The 18999-nt window shown below is 35.3% G+C and overlaps 1 protein-coding gene across 1 annotated transcript in view; it reads right to left on the bottom strand.

Moving 5' to 3' along the window:
* Positions 1–18999, bottom strand: part of qless (decaprenyl diphosphate synthase subunit 1 qless) — a 76549-nt gene that overhangs the window by 49563 nt on the left and 7987 nt on the right. Inside the window, exon 2 of the mRNA XM_034973649.2 lies at positions 1130–1318. Within this exon, the coding sequence (XP_034829540.1) occupies positions 1130–1318 (189 nt within the window). The remainder of the gene's footprint in view (positions 1–1129; positions 1319–18999) is intronic.

The following is an 18999-nucleotide window of genomic DNA, read 5'->3' as shown; positions in this document are numbered from 1 at the left end:
CACTTATAGCCTAGTGGTTAAAACATCGGCCTTTTATTCGGGAGGTCGGGGGTTCGATCCCGGACACACACCTCTAACTTTTCCCAAAGGCTAGTTATTTATAATATCGCTTGGTCTGTGCTTGGTCCTCGTTTCGCCCAGTCACAAAAATTAATGACTATTAATCAACAGAAATACTGGTTTTATAATAGGCAACTGATGATGCGCATATTGCTTAACCCTCGATGGCTCGCGTGCTGGCACGTCATGACTTTGACACACTTGCCGATCAATGGGCACCACATTGGCACTCAAAAAGTACCATTAATTTGAGATATATAGAATGCACTCACGTAACCGAATGGCATTTCCATTATGGCACAACATACGAATTTAAAAACATATTTTGTTCATGACCCTGATTTTAGGAATGACGTGAACTTTAGTTGCGTTATTTGTATTTTAAAATAATTGTAATGTCGTTTAGTTACCTACCGCATGGAATGTTCAGTAATTAGTTAGGTATTATTATATCATTGTTTTCAATTAGCAACGCTATTGTACCAGCTTCACCTGCTTAAAAACGTTCTGAATACGTAATACTGAAACATCTCTTGACTTCTTAAGAGCACTTTTACGTTTGCATTCCTCTTTCTCGCATCATTCTAACATTTTCAATTATTGTGAGTCTCAGTACACTTTTGACAAAATTTGGTCTATTATTTATTCCCTTTGCTAGTAAAATTACGAACATTTTAGACATATTTTACTGTCATAATATATATTATTGATACCCACCCTGTTTTTAATAAAGTAAAATGGCGGGAGAAAATATTTCTAGTTGTTTTCGCCAATTTTCTCAATTTAAAATTTGGTATTTGATATTAAAATACGTCTAAAAATATCCGTTTATTGTCAAATTCAAAAATAGTCAAAAATAGACCACAATTTGTCAAAACTATACTGAGACATTTACAATCATTAAAATGTGCGAGAGAGATGTGCAAAAAGCGCTCTTAAATGTAAAGTGGCTTTTATATAATGCTCGAAACTATTAACCTGGATATTTTAATGTTAACTAGCAAATAAAACTAGTTTTATATTTATCTTTAGGATACTTGGATAAAAATTGGTATAAGAAAATTCTTACTGATCGTATATCCTCATATATGCCGTTTAGGTCGTCTTCTAATAGACGATAAGGATCGACGATCTGTGTGCCATAGTCGGGAAGTGAACCGGTGCTCGTACTCTGTAGGCTGGAGGCCAGCCGCCTCGCCGCGCCGGCCACGGCTCCTGAGCCAGCCGATCCGCAGGCTGGACCGCATGTTGTTACTCGCTGTAAAGAGTAAAGGAAATTTTTATTATCCTAAACCGCACAAAACACCTACAGATACAGTTTCTGGCTTGAAATAATAAAGACAGGATGAGAAAGTAAAAACAGTGGCTGGAAAAAATAAGAAGGACGACGCAAGCGCCAGTTTCGCAATATGCTATTCACTTCGTAACAATGTTATTTCAGTAGTCATGGATGGATTGGCTGGATTCCGTGGCGCCACTTGAGGGCCGCTAGTCGCAACTGAAAATCAGCGCTTTGTGTTTGTGCAAAGGCAAATAGCATTATGCTGAGTATTGAGTTGGACCTTTCTTTCCACCAAACTTTTGTCAGTTTCATATGATCGGATTTAAAGTGGGAAAGGACGTTTGAAAGAAATGATGAAGTGTTAAAATTATGCAAAATAATCGTCTAAACTCTAACAACGGAATTCATAGTCGAGATAGGGGCTTCTTTAGAGGACAATTCAGACGACATTAGTTGTGTCATATACACAACCTTGATGCATTGCATAAAGGTTGAATATGTAAACCGACGAAAACTCTAATATACGTTGCATGCACAAAATAGAAATGATTTTTCCTGCATTTATATAGCACCTCCTAAGCATGAAGGCCCTATTATTAATGGCATAAAACTATTGTTACTTGCTGTAAGAAGTTCAAGGACTATTAATTAATATTAAGTCATTATTTTCCAGCCAATTAAATATTTTTCTAACACTCATTATATTATGATTCTAGTTCAATTGGTACAAAGAATCAATTAGTAAGTATAATAGTGTAGTGTAGTGTTATCATTAACTGTGCAAGTCTACGTAATTCTTCATTCATAGGCTACTCAACATTATGAAACAACAATTGCATCACATCGGGCGTAACTGAATAGTAAAACATGTAAAATCGCGTCACTTTTCATACCTGTACGACGTACGTACCTCATCATTGATTTATTGAACACATTATACCTACCTATCTATTGAGAACAAGAAAAAGTACAAAACTAAAACCTAAATTAATATTTTTAAAAGCTTTTTATTAAGTTACTTTTGAGTGGAGACCGCGTTTAAGCAAGCGTAGTGTGGGACGCCCTCCAGCACGATGGACCGACGATATAAAGAGGCTGGCGGGAAGTGGCTGGATGAGGAAGGCTGAGGACCGGGTGTGGTGGCGCTCTTTAGGGAAGGCCTATGTCCAACAGTGGACATCCACAGGCTGATGATGATGAAGTTACTTTTTAGGGTTTCGTACCTCAAAAGGTAAAAAGGAACCCTTATAGGATCATTGTTTGTCGTGTCTGTCAAGAAACCTACAGGGTACTTCCCATTGACCTAGAATCATGAAATTTGGCAGGTAGGTAGATCTTATAGCACACGTAAGGGGAAAAATCTGAAACCCGTGAATTTGTGGTTAAATTACAAAATAAAATAAAATGTGTCATTAACAAATAATTAGTATTTTATCTTTCAAAGTAATATTAATATACCAAGTGGGGTATCATATGAAAGGGCTTTATCTGTGCCTTCTAAAACAGATTTGTATTTATTTTATGTATTTAATAGTTTTTGCTTAATCGTACAAAATGTCGAAAAATACGATTATAGTACGGAACCCTCGGTGCGCGAGTCTGACTCGCATTTGGTCGGTTTTTTTTTCATGTTTTTATTCCGACGAAATTGGTAACTGATTTTTCAGCAACTATCAATTTTCCGACTGAGCGGGGCGGACACGTGTGGTTTGGATGACAAAAGATGATTATGGTTGCATTGAGCGTCTCTAAAGATGGAGATGGGAGGTGGAGATTGGAAGTCTCTGATGGCATACGACAGGACAGTCGAATTTGGACTCATTTGCTTTGTTTTCATGAGTACTTTTCAAAAATACAATGACAAGAGCCTGAATTATGGAGATGGAAGCTACCTTCCATCTCCTTAATGGTATATGCTTGGATCGATACCTACTAGTGTTTCGACTTATATATTTTGCTTCGATGAGTAATTTTCAATCGTTTTTAACCGACTTCAAAAAAAGGAGGAGGTTCTCAATTCGTCGGAATCTTTTTTTATTTTTTTTATTTTTTATGTATGTTCCCCGATTACTCGAAGACGCCGAGACCGATTTTGAAAATTCTTTTTTGTTTGAAAGGGTATACTTCAAAGTTGGTCCCATTTCAATTTGGTGAAGATCTGATGAACATTTTCGAAGATAGATACTGGAACTCCTCAACGGATAAGAGTAAATTGCTCTACTAAAAATTGTGAAATAAAAAAAATTTACAAAAAAAATAAAAACCGACTTCGATACACAAACACTAAAAATTGAAAAATAATTTAATTTATTATTTAAAAATATTATTATGGAACTATATTAACTCTTGTATACGTAATATATTCGGTAATAAATTAAATTATTTTTCAATTTTTAGTGTTTGTGTATCGAAGTCGGTTTTTATTTTTTTTGTAATTAAACGACTTTTTTGATGTACTAAACATCAAAAAAATTGTTTACTTAAAAAGGTATTTTGGGAGTCATTAGGGAACTCATGCACGTACTATTGCTTAACTTATAAGTATAATATAACGCTGCTGTAATCGGATAAAAAAGGAAAAGTATCCTTCAACCTAAGTTTCGAATGAAGAAACGCATAAACGTCATGAAAATATAGCAAGTCCAGTAAGTAAAAGGTTTGTGTATAGTCTTTTGAAATAGATGTTGGTACTTGGTACCGACTACCGTGTTATAGTGTTTCTGCAATAACTAAGTTAATTATTAATGTATTTTTTTAGATTAATTTTTTGTCAATAGGTAAGTATGTCGATTTAATTTTTGTACATGTTTTAAATTTTAAAATAAGACATATTTATTCACCTACACATGGAGAAATTAATAAAATTATCTTATGTGATGGAAATAATGGTTACAGATACAACGTTGTCTAAGCTGGTGGTAGAGCCACTGCCGCCATCACCTTCAAAATTCCTCCTTTAAAAGGATCCATACCCGAAGGGTGCTAGCTAGCGGGACCCTGCCTCCGCTATCCGTCCGTCTGTCTGCCAGCGGGCTGTAAACCGTAATAGGTAAAGAGTTGAAAAACAGAATGTGTATTGTCGCTATAAACAACAAATAATAAAAATTTCATAATGACCACCATAAAAATAAAACAAAAAAGTGTTATTTTTTGTACGATGGTACGGAACCCTTTGTGTGAGAGTCCGCCTCGCACTTGACCAATTTTTTGCAGTCACATGCAACAATATTGCGCATCCCTGGTCAAAGTGTCCCAATAGCCGTGTTTGTTTGCCTTTTTTGACATGCGCAATTAATTAAAAATTAAATTTATCAATGTCTCTTTTATGTAATGTGTCAACATATTAAGTATTATCACTCTCTTGCTATAAAAGATGAATATTTAATTACATTTTTAATTTTAATATAAAAGTAAAACACCCAGCTTATGCTAACGAGTTTTGATATAAGCTGCCCAATCCGAATACCAGTTTCATCTCTACAAGTTCAGAGAAAACTGCGAGAATGAATGTGATTTATAATCCCAGTTTTGTTTAAGTTAGACGTCAACCGAGATCACTCAATCCTTGTTAGGTTAGGTTATTTCATTACATAAACATAATCTAAAGCTAAAATCATATACATTTTCTTCAGAATAGAACTTAAACAGCAAGATAATATTAATAATTATTATTGTTATTTAAGTAGGGAACAAAAAATTGCTTACAGATTCGAATCAGTCACACTTTCCTTGGATACCTATACATATACAAATACAATTAATACACCTTGTGAAGCATAAATATATTTTAAGCAAAGTGAGAGTCAGACTCGCGCACGAAGGTTTCCGTACCATTATCTATAAAAACGAGCAAATACCTATCACGTTTGTTGCATGGGAGCCCCCTTCAATATTTATTTTATTCTGTTTTTCTAGTATTTGTTGTTATATCGGCAACACAAATACAGCCTGGTGACGGACAGACAGACGGACAGACAGACAGACGGACGGACGGACGGACAGCTAAGTCTTAGTAATAGTTTCAAAATAATTATGCTTAGACCTTATCGATCACCTGATTAAACACATAATTCAAAGTTTTCCACTGTATCAACAGCTTTCTTTTTAAAAATCATGTTTGAAATTGAAATTACTATCACCATCAAAATCTCAACCGCACCGACCACGCTACTGTGTGCGGGTCGCCTCTCAAAAGGAGATCGGTTTATACGTGGTAGACTACGGCTTACCATAGTCTACTGCGCTGGCCAAGTGCTGATTGGGCATACTTCACACATCTTTGAGAACATAATGGTCAACTCTCAACTATGCGGATTTCCTCACGATGTTTTCCTTCATTACCAAAGCATCAATATCACATTTTGCACACACACACAATTGCCTAAAACAGACATAGTTTCGAAGCGTGTTCGGGATCCCGGCGGAAATCCTGATCCCCTATAGGTACCTATAGGCGGCTAACGTCTTAACCGCCGCTAATATTTATTTCTTTTTCATACTTTGCATCCATTTATTCTTGGATGCTTACTCTGCGTCATCTATGATTTAGCAAACTCTAGTGCACAGTTTTAAAGCTAAGTGATCTAGTTACTCCTCTCGAGTCAAATATTTGAATGATTCCGTTTAAGTTGATAAAGCGAGGGTGCGGCAGGTGCCCTTAGCTTAAAGCGGCAGTGACCGAGATCCGTGTTTTGCAACTGTTTATGCAACTACAAGAGTGCAGTCCACACCTGATGGGCTACGACCGGCCGTTGCAAAACCAACAAGCTACCACTGATGCACGCATGCATATTATATACGTGCGCCGTGTAAAGTACGCCACAGTTTTATGCTTAAAAAAGAAAACAAATGTTTATTGGTCGATGAAACTTTAGAAAAATACCCGTATAAGAAGACCACAAAAGTTTCTCAGAGGAAACTAGACGATTGAAATCCGATAAACGAAAAATCTCAAGATCTTAAACGAGAAATCTTATCAACTTCTGTTGCCATCTCTGTGCTAGTCTTCTAATAGGTACTAGTTCCAAACAAAAAGCTCAAAGCTTCGTATTTTAAACTTTAAAATTATTTAAAAACATACTTAATAATGTAATGCTCAATTAGTAACTGCATTTTGTACTATTGTCCTATATTATTCCTTAACTAGGTAGTATCAGTATATAATTAATATTTGCAAACTTTCTTAGAATATAATGAAGTCTGAGGTTAAGAGGTCACTAAGAAAGAAGGCGGCCTTGAGATAATGTATACTTAATTCTTATAGCTAAGTAAGTATGTGATTCAAGTTTTTTGTTTTAATTTTGTTTCCAAATAATATTTCAACATGAGTACAATCTTGTTGGCTTGTTCAGACTCAATCTTTATTTTAGTATATAGATAACAGTAGAAATAATGTGTTTTGTAATTTTCAGAATTAGGATGTAGATTTGATGTAATTTAAGAGTGGGTTGTACAGTAGGTATAGTCCGCGACATGTTGAGATGGCAATCAGGTATGAGTCGGGAGGACGCCCCGTACAGCTACACTTCTTCTTCTTCGTCACTCTGGGCTGGTTTCCGCACTTAAACGTTTCCGTCTGTTGTTCGTTTACTTGACTTGACTTGTTTAGCCGGTGACTACAGCTACACGTACACGTCACCCGCGCTCGTCCGCACCGGGTCAGCGCGAGGGCTGTACGGGTGTACCATTGCCATCTTGACCTGTCGCGTACTATATGTGTTTCCAAACAAAAGCAACCTCAATATGCCTACTGGCAATACAAATGCTAAATACTTTAGGTCTAGACTAGAAACAGAACATTATAAAGTCACCGTGCTGTTGAACAATGTTTTAAGTATACAACATTTCCTTTAATGATGTTCAATTTAGTAGAGAATGAAAATATTCGCGCGCATGCTATTCGTGACTACGTTATTTTGCCTATACGTTGTCTATATACTTTATTGTGTATCTACACGAATAGGTACTTTGAATAAAAGTATGTTTGTATTTAATTTTGTATAATTTACAGTTCACCAGTAGTTACCTACGGTAAGCAAGTACGCTGTGGTAACAAATTTTCAGTTAATGTTTTCCTTAAGTTTCATTTAGGCCAGAGCAACATAGTGCGACAATGCGGCATGCCAAGGGTCGCATGGTGCTTACAATATATTTTAAAATGTAGCAAAAATGCGGCAGACTATGAAAGCGTAATATTTCAATTCTGCAGCATGATGTCTCGGCATGAAATAAATTTTCGCATGCTATATAGACCGTAAAATTGATTTTTCCATTTGTAGCATGCTGCATTGTCGCATGTTGTAGCTCCAGCATAAAACAGTTCTTAGTCACAGGAAAATCAATCTGTGGCATTTTGTAGTAAATTTCTTATGAATCATGGTCATTTGGGTCTCACCACAAAAATATCATTACCCATATTACAAATGTCAAAGAATTAGTTTGTTGGTTTGTCCTTTAATCACACCGCAACGGAGTAACGGATCAACGTGATTTTTGCATGTATATAGTTAAAGACCGAAGAGTTAGTGACAGGCTACATTTTATCCCATAAAATCAAAGAGTTTCCACGGGATTTTAAAAATCTAAATTCACGCAAGATCAAGTCGCGGAAATCAGCTAGTTTATGATATAAAATAACCACTTCACCAGAATTTCACTTATTAGTCATAATATGAGTTCGTACTTAGTAATAAATTATAACCTTGCGCAGGTACTTGGCAATTGGGTTAGGTCAACGTACATATTATAATATTACTCTGGAAAATAAATGTTTGTGGCCAATAAATCGGTAGGTAAGGTAGGTATACGACGGACCTGGCGTTTCATTTCGTCACGAATTCAAATAATATGGTATGCACGACGCACGTATATTAGGTAATTATTTGCACAAATACTTCTCAATTGAAGGAACACAGTAGATTTTATTATAAAAGAATTAACTTACCTACTTTGTTTAGTTACCAAACAAATAATTATCATGAACGTGTTACTAAACATAAATCCAGATTTTTAATTAAAGTAATAATTTGAATATATTTTATCTGTCCAAATGTTAAATTGCACATTGCATCTGTGCATTGTATAACATTGCACAGGTGGTTAATTGCATTATGTGCAAATTACAACGTAATACATTGTCATAAGCGAATAAACTGTAATAGCCTAGTGGCTAGGACGTCCGCCTTCTAATCGAAGGTCGGGGGTTCGATCCCGGGCACGCACCTCTAATTTTTCAAAGTTATGTGCGTTTTAAGTAATTAAATATCACTTGCTTTAACGGCCTGAGAGGTCTCCATAATGTCCTCAAAGGTGTGTGAAGTCTACGAATCCGCACATGGCCAGCGTGGTAGACTATGGCCAAAAACCTTCTCACTCTGAGAGGAGACCCGTGCTCTGTAGTGAGCTGGCGATGGGTTGATGATTTTCACGGACTCGGATCGGATGCAGTGCGTGATCACTATTAAACCAAAAGGGGAAAAAAGTCATTCATAGAACAGTCCGACCTAGAACAGTCTCCGATCGCCATGTCGGAGGAAAAGGGAGGAACACATACAAAAATACATTGCACAGGTAAGTAATATAATAGCGTATAATTATGCCTAGAGAATCTATATATGTATATTATTTCTAAATAATTTGCAACTTATGAATCAAAATTATACGATTAATTATGAACACTGTACAAAAAAATTGGCACAACCGAACGTCATACGCTTAGAATACAATTCATAACGTCATAACTTTGGTCCATTCATTCAAATACTTTACAAATCAGGTATCGAAATATAAATTAGAACCCCGCAAACTATTTAGCAAGTACCCAATTCACGTCGACATCCACGGATCGCATAATAATGATATGTACCTACATTACGATTCGCACAAGCGATAGCGATGTCCGCAGAAAGTTTATTTTATTTCTTAACAAATTAGCATTTAATTTGGAACATAAATATTTACCAAAATATAAAAAGTAAGGTATAAAGTTAGAATAGGTATAGGTAACAAGATCAAACGAAAGCATTTAGAAGCGTTTATTCTGAACCACAGTCCTATTTTTATTTTTATTATTTATTTATTATGCATACAAAAGTTTATAAAGACCACACAAATATGTACTTAACTAAACCAGAAAACTTATAATAAATTATAATTTACCTTCTAACTAGTTTACCTGTGTCTAGTCTAGTAGATCACTTCTATTCCCGATGCAGTTTGCGGCTGACAAGTTTGCCAGTTGACGTACGAAGTGCAAGTCTATACTTTGCACTTTGTACGTGAACATCAAACTATGATTAAATCTAATACTATGTATAACAATTTCAGCTTTGCATTCTTATAAATAGCTGAATATAACATTTCCTACATGAGAATACCCTAATTACGCATTACAACTGCATGCTTACTTTACACACGAGTTGTAAATCACAAAAAAACTAATCCGTTTCAATGTAAATGTGAGTACACATTGCCGCACGTAAAATTGCATGTGTCAGCGGCACATAACAATTAATACGATAGAAAGTGAGCATTGGCCGTCCTGCGCTTCTATAAATAGTCAGTCGCCAATTGACACGTTCGATTGATTGAAATAAACACAATCAATACGTAATCACACCAATTAACGATTAGTTAAGTAAGAATCAGAATTAAATATTTTATTCAAAGTAAGTACATATTATACTACACTTTTTGAACGTTGAATCATTAAAAATAGAAAACATAAAGATAAAATTAATTATTGATTTTACAATTTTAAGGTAATAGTTGGCTAAAATAATAAAAAATGGTTAAGAAATAACAATATAAATTATTATAAATACTGATAAATAACATTAGGTACTTCATTATGATAGAGGAGCTGTCCAAGCGCCCTTATCCGATAATACGTAATTATAATCGTCTAAAGTCTTTCTTACAATGGCTTTTTTGATGTACCTTTTAAAGCTAAAGATAATGCGAATCAGATTTGCGTGTTCACTTCCGAGTTTCTAAAAAAACCCCTGGAAACTCTTGATTTTCCGAGATAAAACCGTTGCGACATGGTTGAAGGACAAACCAATAAACTAACAAATTTAATATAGATAGATAGAAAGTCTTTATTGCACATAATACTAAAAAATATAGTACCGACTACAGATTAATAAAATAAATATGATATAAGTAACTCGATTTACATTTTCAGCCTCTTTATTCTTGGGCTTTTACTTTCCGGATTTTCCGGCAACGTAAATCTATGTATATTACATTATCAAGGACAAACTAACTGGCTAATATATCATTGTAGAGCCGTAGCCACTGAGTCTAGAAACTTGAGATTTTGCATGTAAGTTTTGTCTATAATTAGACCTTTGCACTAAGAAAAGATTTTGTAGAAATTCCACCAGTCAAGCAGGTAGTCTGCGAAAGGTTGAGATGGCGGGGTATGAGACGGGGGATGCCCCGCACACCCGCATGTCACCCGCGTTCGCCCGCACCGAGCACTCCCCGATGGCCATCTCGACCTGTCGCGTATTATAGTAGGCAGTAATATAAAGCTGTAGTACCGCGAAGCTTGATATATTATACAGAGTAAAAGACATAAACGCGCGACAAGCTCGCGCTCTAGGTTGATACTGCAGAATGTTTTTATTGTAGTAGATAGATAATACTTGGATATGCCCGCCTACTTGCTTTTGTCTAGTCAATTTATTGCGTGCTGTACAGTGGAAGTGATGAGGGTTCAATTATATTTAGTTATTTAAATTACGAAAAGAAAATAATTATTATCAATAGATACCTTACCTAGTTCTTTGACTGTTTAAAGACAAACATTAATTTGCATTTTGACTACGAGTATGACTTTTTCCGGTATAATATGTACCTATATGTCCATAACATACAAATCATCAACCAATCGTTAACTACTGTTGAGCAAGGACTACCTCTCAAAATAAAAAGGTTTTAGGCCATAGTCCACCTCGCTAGAGAACAACAAGGAGAACCCTTCGCCGATAAAGCAAGTGATATTTGATTACTTAAAACTGATATCATAGTATTTAAAACGCCCGTCGTCGGCCTCCTATTCGGGATTCCATGGTTTGATCCCGGGCACGCAACTCTAACATTTGGGAGGTACCTACCTATGTGCGTTTTAAGCACACTGACTGACTGACTGACTGATCTATCAACGCAAAGCTCAAACCACTGGACGGATCAAGCTGTTTGGCATGCAGATAGTTATTTTAAAATCTAGCAGAAAGTATTTTTGAAAATTCAATCCCTAAGGGGGTAAAATAGGGGTTTACAATGTATGTAGTCCACGCGGACAAAGTAGCGAGAGTATAAGCTAGTTAAAACATATTTAAATAAATTCTATAAAAAATTAATCGTTCGGAGAATGCTTAGACGGCCTGCACTGTTTATTTTTTTAATTCTGTATAGAATGAGAGAAAAGTTAGTTATAATTTAACAACTCCAAGTTTTAAATAGTAATTTTACTTATACATTTAACATTTATATTATTATATATATTCAAAAAGGCGTGTACCTAACTTCGTATGCTTCCACAATTACATGAAAATTATAAAAAAGTCATAAATAAGGAGGTATGTAAACAATTTTTCTTGTTAAGTAACTACAAACAACATTACAAATGGAGTTTCAACATTCATATTACAAGGAAGGTACCTAACCTATATTTTATTTTAAAAAGATCATCCTCCTTGCAATTCTTTATTCAACGCACAAGAAGCTTTATAACCATTTAAATTATTTAATGTAGGCATATTGTATGCTGCTACGGACAGTGTATTAAAAAAACCCTAGAGAAAATGTTCTTCCCCTTAGGCACCAACTGCATTCCTTTAAAATGTTATAGCGTGGGTTACTTCTTATAAAGTTTATTGTAGACATTTTATTGAGATAAGATTGTACGTGAAATGCGTACAATGGCAATGTCGTGAGTTCGTTGCTCTACCCGGATCCTTAACAATTTATTAAGTATACCTATTATTAATATTTCACGCTCATGAAACACCACAAGAACATAATTATAGGCAGAGCAATCAAAATTAATAATTTCTTACTTGCATACTTATGAACTAAGAGCCAGCGCGCGCCAGGCCTTTGTTATGTTATAAAAGCTGGAAGTTTCTCTGCGTATTACGCAGCGTTCCTTTTAAAATTACCTATTTTATTTAACGAGAATTGAGTTTGTTATCAAAGACCGCTAAAACTACTGCAACCGTTGATAAATTAAAAATCATTAACAATTAAAAAAGAATCCCAAGGTTAGAGACTCGTTGCACAGGAATGTAAATTGAGATAAAAACTATTTTGATCACCCAGGATGTCTTATAAAATTAAGTGGGAAATTTACTACAGGCTTTACAGAAACGTACTGGCTTTTTATTACAGACGTCAACTCACGAAGAATTTAAATAATATCTCCCTTTCTTTTATTATTTTCTGGCGCTCGTAAATTCTTCGTAGCAGGTACTCGTAGGTACTTTAGGTCGTACATGGGTATTCCCTGTCAGAAATAACACTTTTGTTTAATATTTATAGGATATTTTACATATATATTATGCCAAGTCGTTTAACACAAACCTATTTATGGAAAACCATACAGTTGAAGCAGTAGTAGCCTGGTGGGTAAGACATCGGTCTCCTAATGTGGAGTCCGGAGTTCGATCCCGGGCACGCACCGTTAACCTTTCAGTTATGTGCGTTTTATGCAATTATAGTATAATACCTATCACTTGTTTTAACTGTGAAAGAAAACGTGTGTGAAGTCTGCCAATCTGTACTTGGTAAGCGTGGTAGACTATGGCCAAATCCTTCTCATTTTGTAGTGAGCTAGCGATGGGTTGATGATGATGATGATGATACAGTTTGTCAATTTTTAGTCTTTAAAGATTTTCTAATAACATCGTCACGAAAAGTCACCCCAACGTTTCCTAAGCGAACTATCATTAGTTAACAAATTATGTATAATGCTTATGCCCGCGACTTCGTCTGCGTGGACTACACAAATTTCAACTCCCCTATTTCACCCTCTTAGGTGTTAAATTTTCAAAAATTCTTTCTGAGTGGATGTCTACGTCATAATAGCTGTCTGCATGCCAAACAGCCCGATCCGTCCAGTAGTTTGAGCCGTTCGTTGATAGATCAGTCAATCATAACCGAATTGCGATTTTATTTACACTAGTTTAACATTATTATCGACAACCTTATGCTCACGACTTCGTCCGCGTGGACACAAATTTCAAACCCCTACTTCACCCCCTTAGGGGTTGAATTTTCAAACATCCTTTCTTAGCGGATGCCTACGTCATAATAGCTATTTGTATGCCAAATTTCAACTCGATCCGTCCAGTAGTTTGAGCTGTGCGTAGATCAGTCAGTCAGTCAGTCAGTCAGTCAATCAGTCACCTTTTACTTTTATATATTTAGATTATTAGTAATTTTATTTTGATACTTTGGACAGTTTGAATGCGTAAATAGCGTTTTATCTGGGCTTCACTTCGGTGGTTTCATCAGAATCTGAGTGCCATTCTCTAGGGTCATAATATGCATGTACGTGTAATAATAATTGCGACTGTAATTACTAAGGTGAGCCAAACAAGCGGTAAGTGGGTCAAAGACCGCACCACAGCCTCCAGAGTTCAAAAATCAAGGACGCCCGTTAAGACTTCTCTACATAGTATAAAATAAAGTCGCTTCCCGCTGTCTGTATGTATGAACGCGTAGATCTTTTAAACTGCGCAACGGATTTTAATGCGGTTTTCACTAATAGATAGAGTGACTCATGAGGAAGGTTTATAGGTATAGTTTAATATTGGTTTGTGTTAATTTGATGAAATATGACGATATTTGAAGAAAATGTCTACATTGCACCCATGCGAAGCCGGGGCGGGTCGCTAGTAAGGTAATAACTTAAGGTTGTATCATTCTTAAGGCAATAGAATCCGAGGAAACACTTTTTTCTCTCTCAATATTTAGGTAGGTAGGAACGTTCATTGCGTTGGCAAAATGTCAATCCTATTTTCTAGCACCCGTCGTTACTATTATAGGTATAAAGCAATGGGTCCCTAGCGAAAGTCTGTCTGTCTGCTAGCTGCTTTTCACGGCCCATCCGCTAAACCGAACGAAATTTGGTAAAGAGATAGCTAATATACCTACTAATAAAGACATAAACTACTTTTTATCCTGGAAAATCCAAGGAGTTTTCAAAGGATTTAAAACGTTATATCCGTCCGTAGCAGGTATCATCTACTTATTTTTTATAAAGTAAGCACTTAATACTTATGATTTTTAGGGTTCCGTACCTCAAAAGGAAAAAGGAGCCCTAATAGGATCACTTCGTTGTCTGTATATATCTGTCAAGAAACCTATAGGGTACTTCCCGTTGATCTAGAATTATGAAATTTGACAGGTAGGTAGGTCTTATAGCACACGTAAAGAGAACAATCCGAAAACCGTGAATTTGTAGTTACATCACACAAAAAAAGTGTTTAGGAACAAATAATTAGTATTTTCAACTTTCAACGTAAGATTATTACACCAATTAGTGTGGTATGATATGAAAGGGCTTTACCTGTACATTCTTAAACAGATTTTTATTTATTTTTATGCATCACAGTTTTTGAATTATTGTGCAAAATGTCGAAAAAATACGACTGTAGTACGGAACCCACGTTGCGCGAGCCTGACTCCCACTTGACCGGTTCTTTTAATGTGTGAGATAATAAATATCAAAGTGCTCTTTTCCGTTCAAAGTTTTTGTTATAATTTTAGATAGGAACACCAATTAAAACAGCAACAATTTCTCTGCCAGAACAACACCACTTTCATGGCTAAAAAATCTTTCTTACTTCGGAAAATACTGAACAACTTTTAGTATAGGTAGGTACCTACTTTTAATAAGAAAATGGTACACAAACAAACACGAGTCGTACTATTTATGTTTTTTATGTTTCATGATTGCCTTACTTTTAAATACAATTTACAAACGTGTATAGATAATACAATTTGTAAAGGAACCCATAAAAGCCCTGTAAAGTAAAGTAAAATATAACCTGTAAACAATATGTTGGTTTACAATATAGAGTAATAAGTAATGTCACTTCTGTTTATCTCGACGTTTCCGCCCTATGTTAAACAACTCAAAAATATGTACGTACATACAAATAAGGAATATTTCAAACATTTATCCTTTTAAGTAAATGTCAATAGGTATACGAGTACCAATGACGTAGTTTTGCTTTTGTGGGTAAGTGTATAATAAATGTCCAACTACGACGAAAAACCCAGGTCATATAGTATCTAGTTAGGTATGTAAATTGTAGGTATCTACATGTCAGAACACATAGACCATTTTTTGTTATTAATTTTTAGGGTTCCGTACACGAAGAGTGACAACGGGACCCTATTACTAAGCCTACACTGCCCGTTCGTTCGTCTGTCTGTCATAAGGGCTGTATAATATCATGAACCGTAATAGGTTGAGCGTTGAAATTTTCACAGAATATGTATTTCTATTGCCGCTATAACAACAAATATTTAATAAAAAATTCATAATGGCTGCCATGAAAATTAAAAAAAAATTAAAAGTATTATTTCTTGTACGATGGAACGAAATTCTCCGCGTGCGAGTTCGACTTGCACTTGGCCGATTTTTTAAGATAATATAATATAGGTAATTCATTTTTTCTTACCTACAGGGTAGTCCCTTAAAAAAGGTGAAGATTTGATAAAGATCTTTGGGTATGAATCACTCGTAATCAATGCAATAACTACCCATATTATAAATGCGAGTGTGTTTATTTGTCCTTCAATCACGTCGCAACAGAGCAACGGTGGTTTTTTTTGCATACCTGCCTGGAGAGTGACATAGGCTACTTTTTATCCCGGAAAATCATAAGAGTTCCCATGGGATTTTTAAAAACCTTAATCCACGCGAACGAAGTCGAGGGCTTCAACTACTAGTTTAGTAGACGGTTTTTCTATCCATTATAGTAATATTAAAGTATGTAGTTATTTTTTAAACTTATTTTTATTCAAAACTCATCAAACTATTAGTGATACTATTTAAATGCTATCTTTCTATATCTACGTTATACCTACCTAACTGAGTTCTTAAGACTTAACTAAGTCAGGGATAGGTAAATTAATTTAAAGAACTGTCACACCTTATTACTACTAAACTAAGTAGTGCTTACTTTTTATTAATTTTTAAGTTCTCAGCTAATTTGCAGTCATTTTATTATTAATAGTGACTAGTTCAAATTACACCTAATAAAAACGGAGTTCAGTAGAAATGATTTTAAATTTATGTTTTAAAGTATTATGCCAAGGCTGCATGCTATGATTTATGAAAATATATTTACAACTAGCTTATGCCCGCGAATTTGTCCGCGTGGGCTACACGATTTTCAAACCCTTATTTTACACCCTTAGAGATAAAATTTTTAACAATCCTTCCTTAGCGGATGTCTACGCCATAATAGCTATCTGCATGCCAAGTTAGCCCGATCCATCCAGTAGTTAGAGCTGTGAGTTGATAGATCAGTCAGTAATTCAGTCAGCTTTTCCTTTTATATTATATATCATCGACATAGGATACCACTGTTATATATAGATACAGAATAATAAATTCGTCTCTGAGTTAGTCGAATCATATTATATGACTGTATGAATGCAATATGCTACAGAACGAGCAAACGAGTTGCATTAAGTAGGCATTCGACATTACAAAACATGGCACGGTCACGCTCTCAAAAACCGAAATAACTCGTATTACCTTTAACTTATTAAATAATTATCCAAATGAAGGAAACTCCTATTATTGTTGAAATATTTTCTTTTTCAATTAAAAATGTTTCATATTTTAATTATAATACTTAGCCAATTTTATTATAGTTAGTTAAAGATTGCTTTTTTTAACAAATTGAGTACCTATCTAATGTTTTTATATTTCTTAGTAATAATAACCTTTATTAGTTAATTTCAAGTCTTATATGATTAAGAAATTAAAGACATTTGTACACAAATACGTAAAGTCTTAATATATATAAAAAGGAAAAGCTAACTGACTGATCTATCAACGCACAGCTCTTACTGGACGGATTGGGCTGAAATTTGGCATGCAGCATGCAGCTGGCTATATGACGTAGACATCCGCTAAGAAAGAATTTGGCAAATTCAACCCCTAAGGGGGTAAACGGGGTTTGAAATTTGTGTAGTCCACGCGGACGAAGTCATGCATAAATAAGCTAGTACTTAATAAATGGAGAAAAAATTTAATACTTAATTATTGAATAGAACAAGTAAGTATGCCTTCTTCTCATTCGTTTACTCTTGGCAGATCTTTAAATCGAACACCTGACGCAACTTCACAAGGGCTGCCCACCCCAGCTCAATAGTTAGGTAAGCCTTCTTATCGAAGTTGTTTCTACCGAATTGTATAGGTAACTTGTCCATACGAAGTCGCAATCCGCGTTTGTCCATGTCCGGTTTACAACTTTGAACTCATAAGTCGATTTGGACGCGATTTTCAGCATAAGGGAGTCTGTCAAATGAAGCAAAGTGGAGCGGAAATGTGTAGGGCGATTACGTAAAACCTGCATCAATCATTATTACAATCTCAATTGTTGTGATTGGCTGAATTTGTGCTATTCTTATTGCAACAATGCATTGTAGCTATTGGCTACTATTGGTAAGCGAGCGTCAACCCATCGGAGGTGATTGCGATCGTGACATTGTAGCTGTCATTCTACCGCAATCGCACGCGTGTTGAACTCATCAATCGCATTACCTATTGATAGATTATTATTATTATCATTTATTTATTCAACTTATAGAATGTAGAGGACATTATTTTTGTTACTTTCAATGCCGCAAAAACCACAGTCGGTTTAAACGAGCACTGCGTCAAGTTAATGTAATCTTAATTTAATAGATTAGGTGATAAATACTTCATCTCGCAAAAATCTGATACTGAAATCAAAGAGTTCCCTTAAAAAATAATATTAAAAGGTCTATTTAAAATCCTGATGGGCGAAGTCACGGGCATCATCAATTTGATACAAAGAGAGCTTGCATCCCAGAAACTAATATAAGCTACTTTTTATACCGGGAAATCAAAGAGTTTTACCGCGGAGTTTAAAAAATTTATAGCGGACGAAATCGCGGGCATCATCTAGTTAAGCATATTTAAAACATTAATTCTAATTATAGTCTACATTCTAGAGAATAGCTATACTACACCCGTACCAAGCCGGGTCAAATCAGCTATAGTTAATATGAAATAAAATAGACATAAAATTTAGAACTATCTAACGAGATAGGTAGGTACTGCGAAATTCTCAGACCTTATCGAGCTCCAGCATCACGTGCCAGGGTAACTGCAATTAATATTGCTTCCACAATCGTTGATGAGTTCATTGTTTGCAAGAGACGACCGAAACGCGCTTGCTCAATGGTACCAGGCTAAACATTCAGTGGTCGCAAGGACGTTTAGTAACCGGTGAGGGTGACCGCCTGCTACTAACTACTAAATGTAAATTTATTAGACAATTTTACCAGACCACTTCAAAAATTAATGCTTTTTCTACAATAACTACCTATACATATTTATCATTGTACGTCAGTGCAAGCATCCGATTGCAAAAACA

The sequence above is a fragment of the Maniola hyperantus genome, chromosome 12 (genome assembly GCF_902806685.2).
Source record: "Maniola hyperantus chromosome 12, iAphHyp1.2, whole genome shotgun sequence".
NCBI classification, from domain to species: Eukaryota; Metazoa; Arthropoda; class Insecta; order Lepidoptera; family Nymphalidae; genus Maniola; species Maniola hyperantus.
Note: the sequence above shows the minus strand (reverse complement) of the source record. Positions and strands in the feature narration are given on the sequence as shown.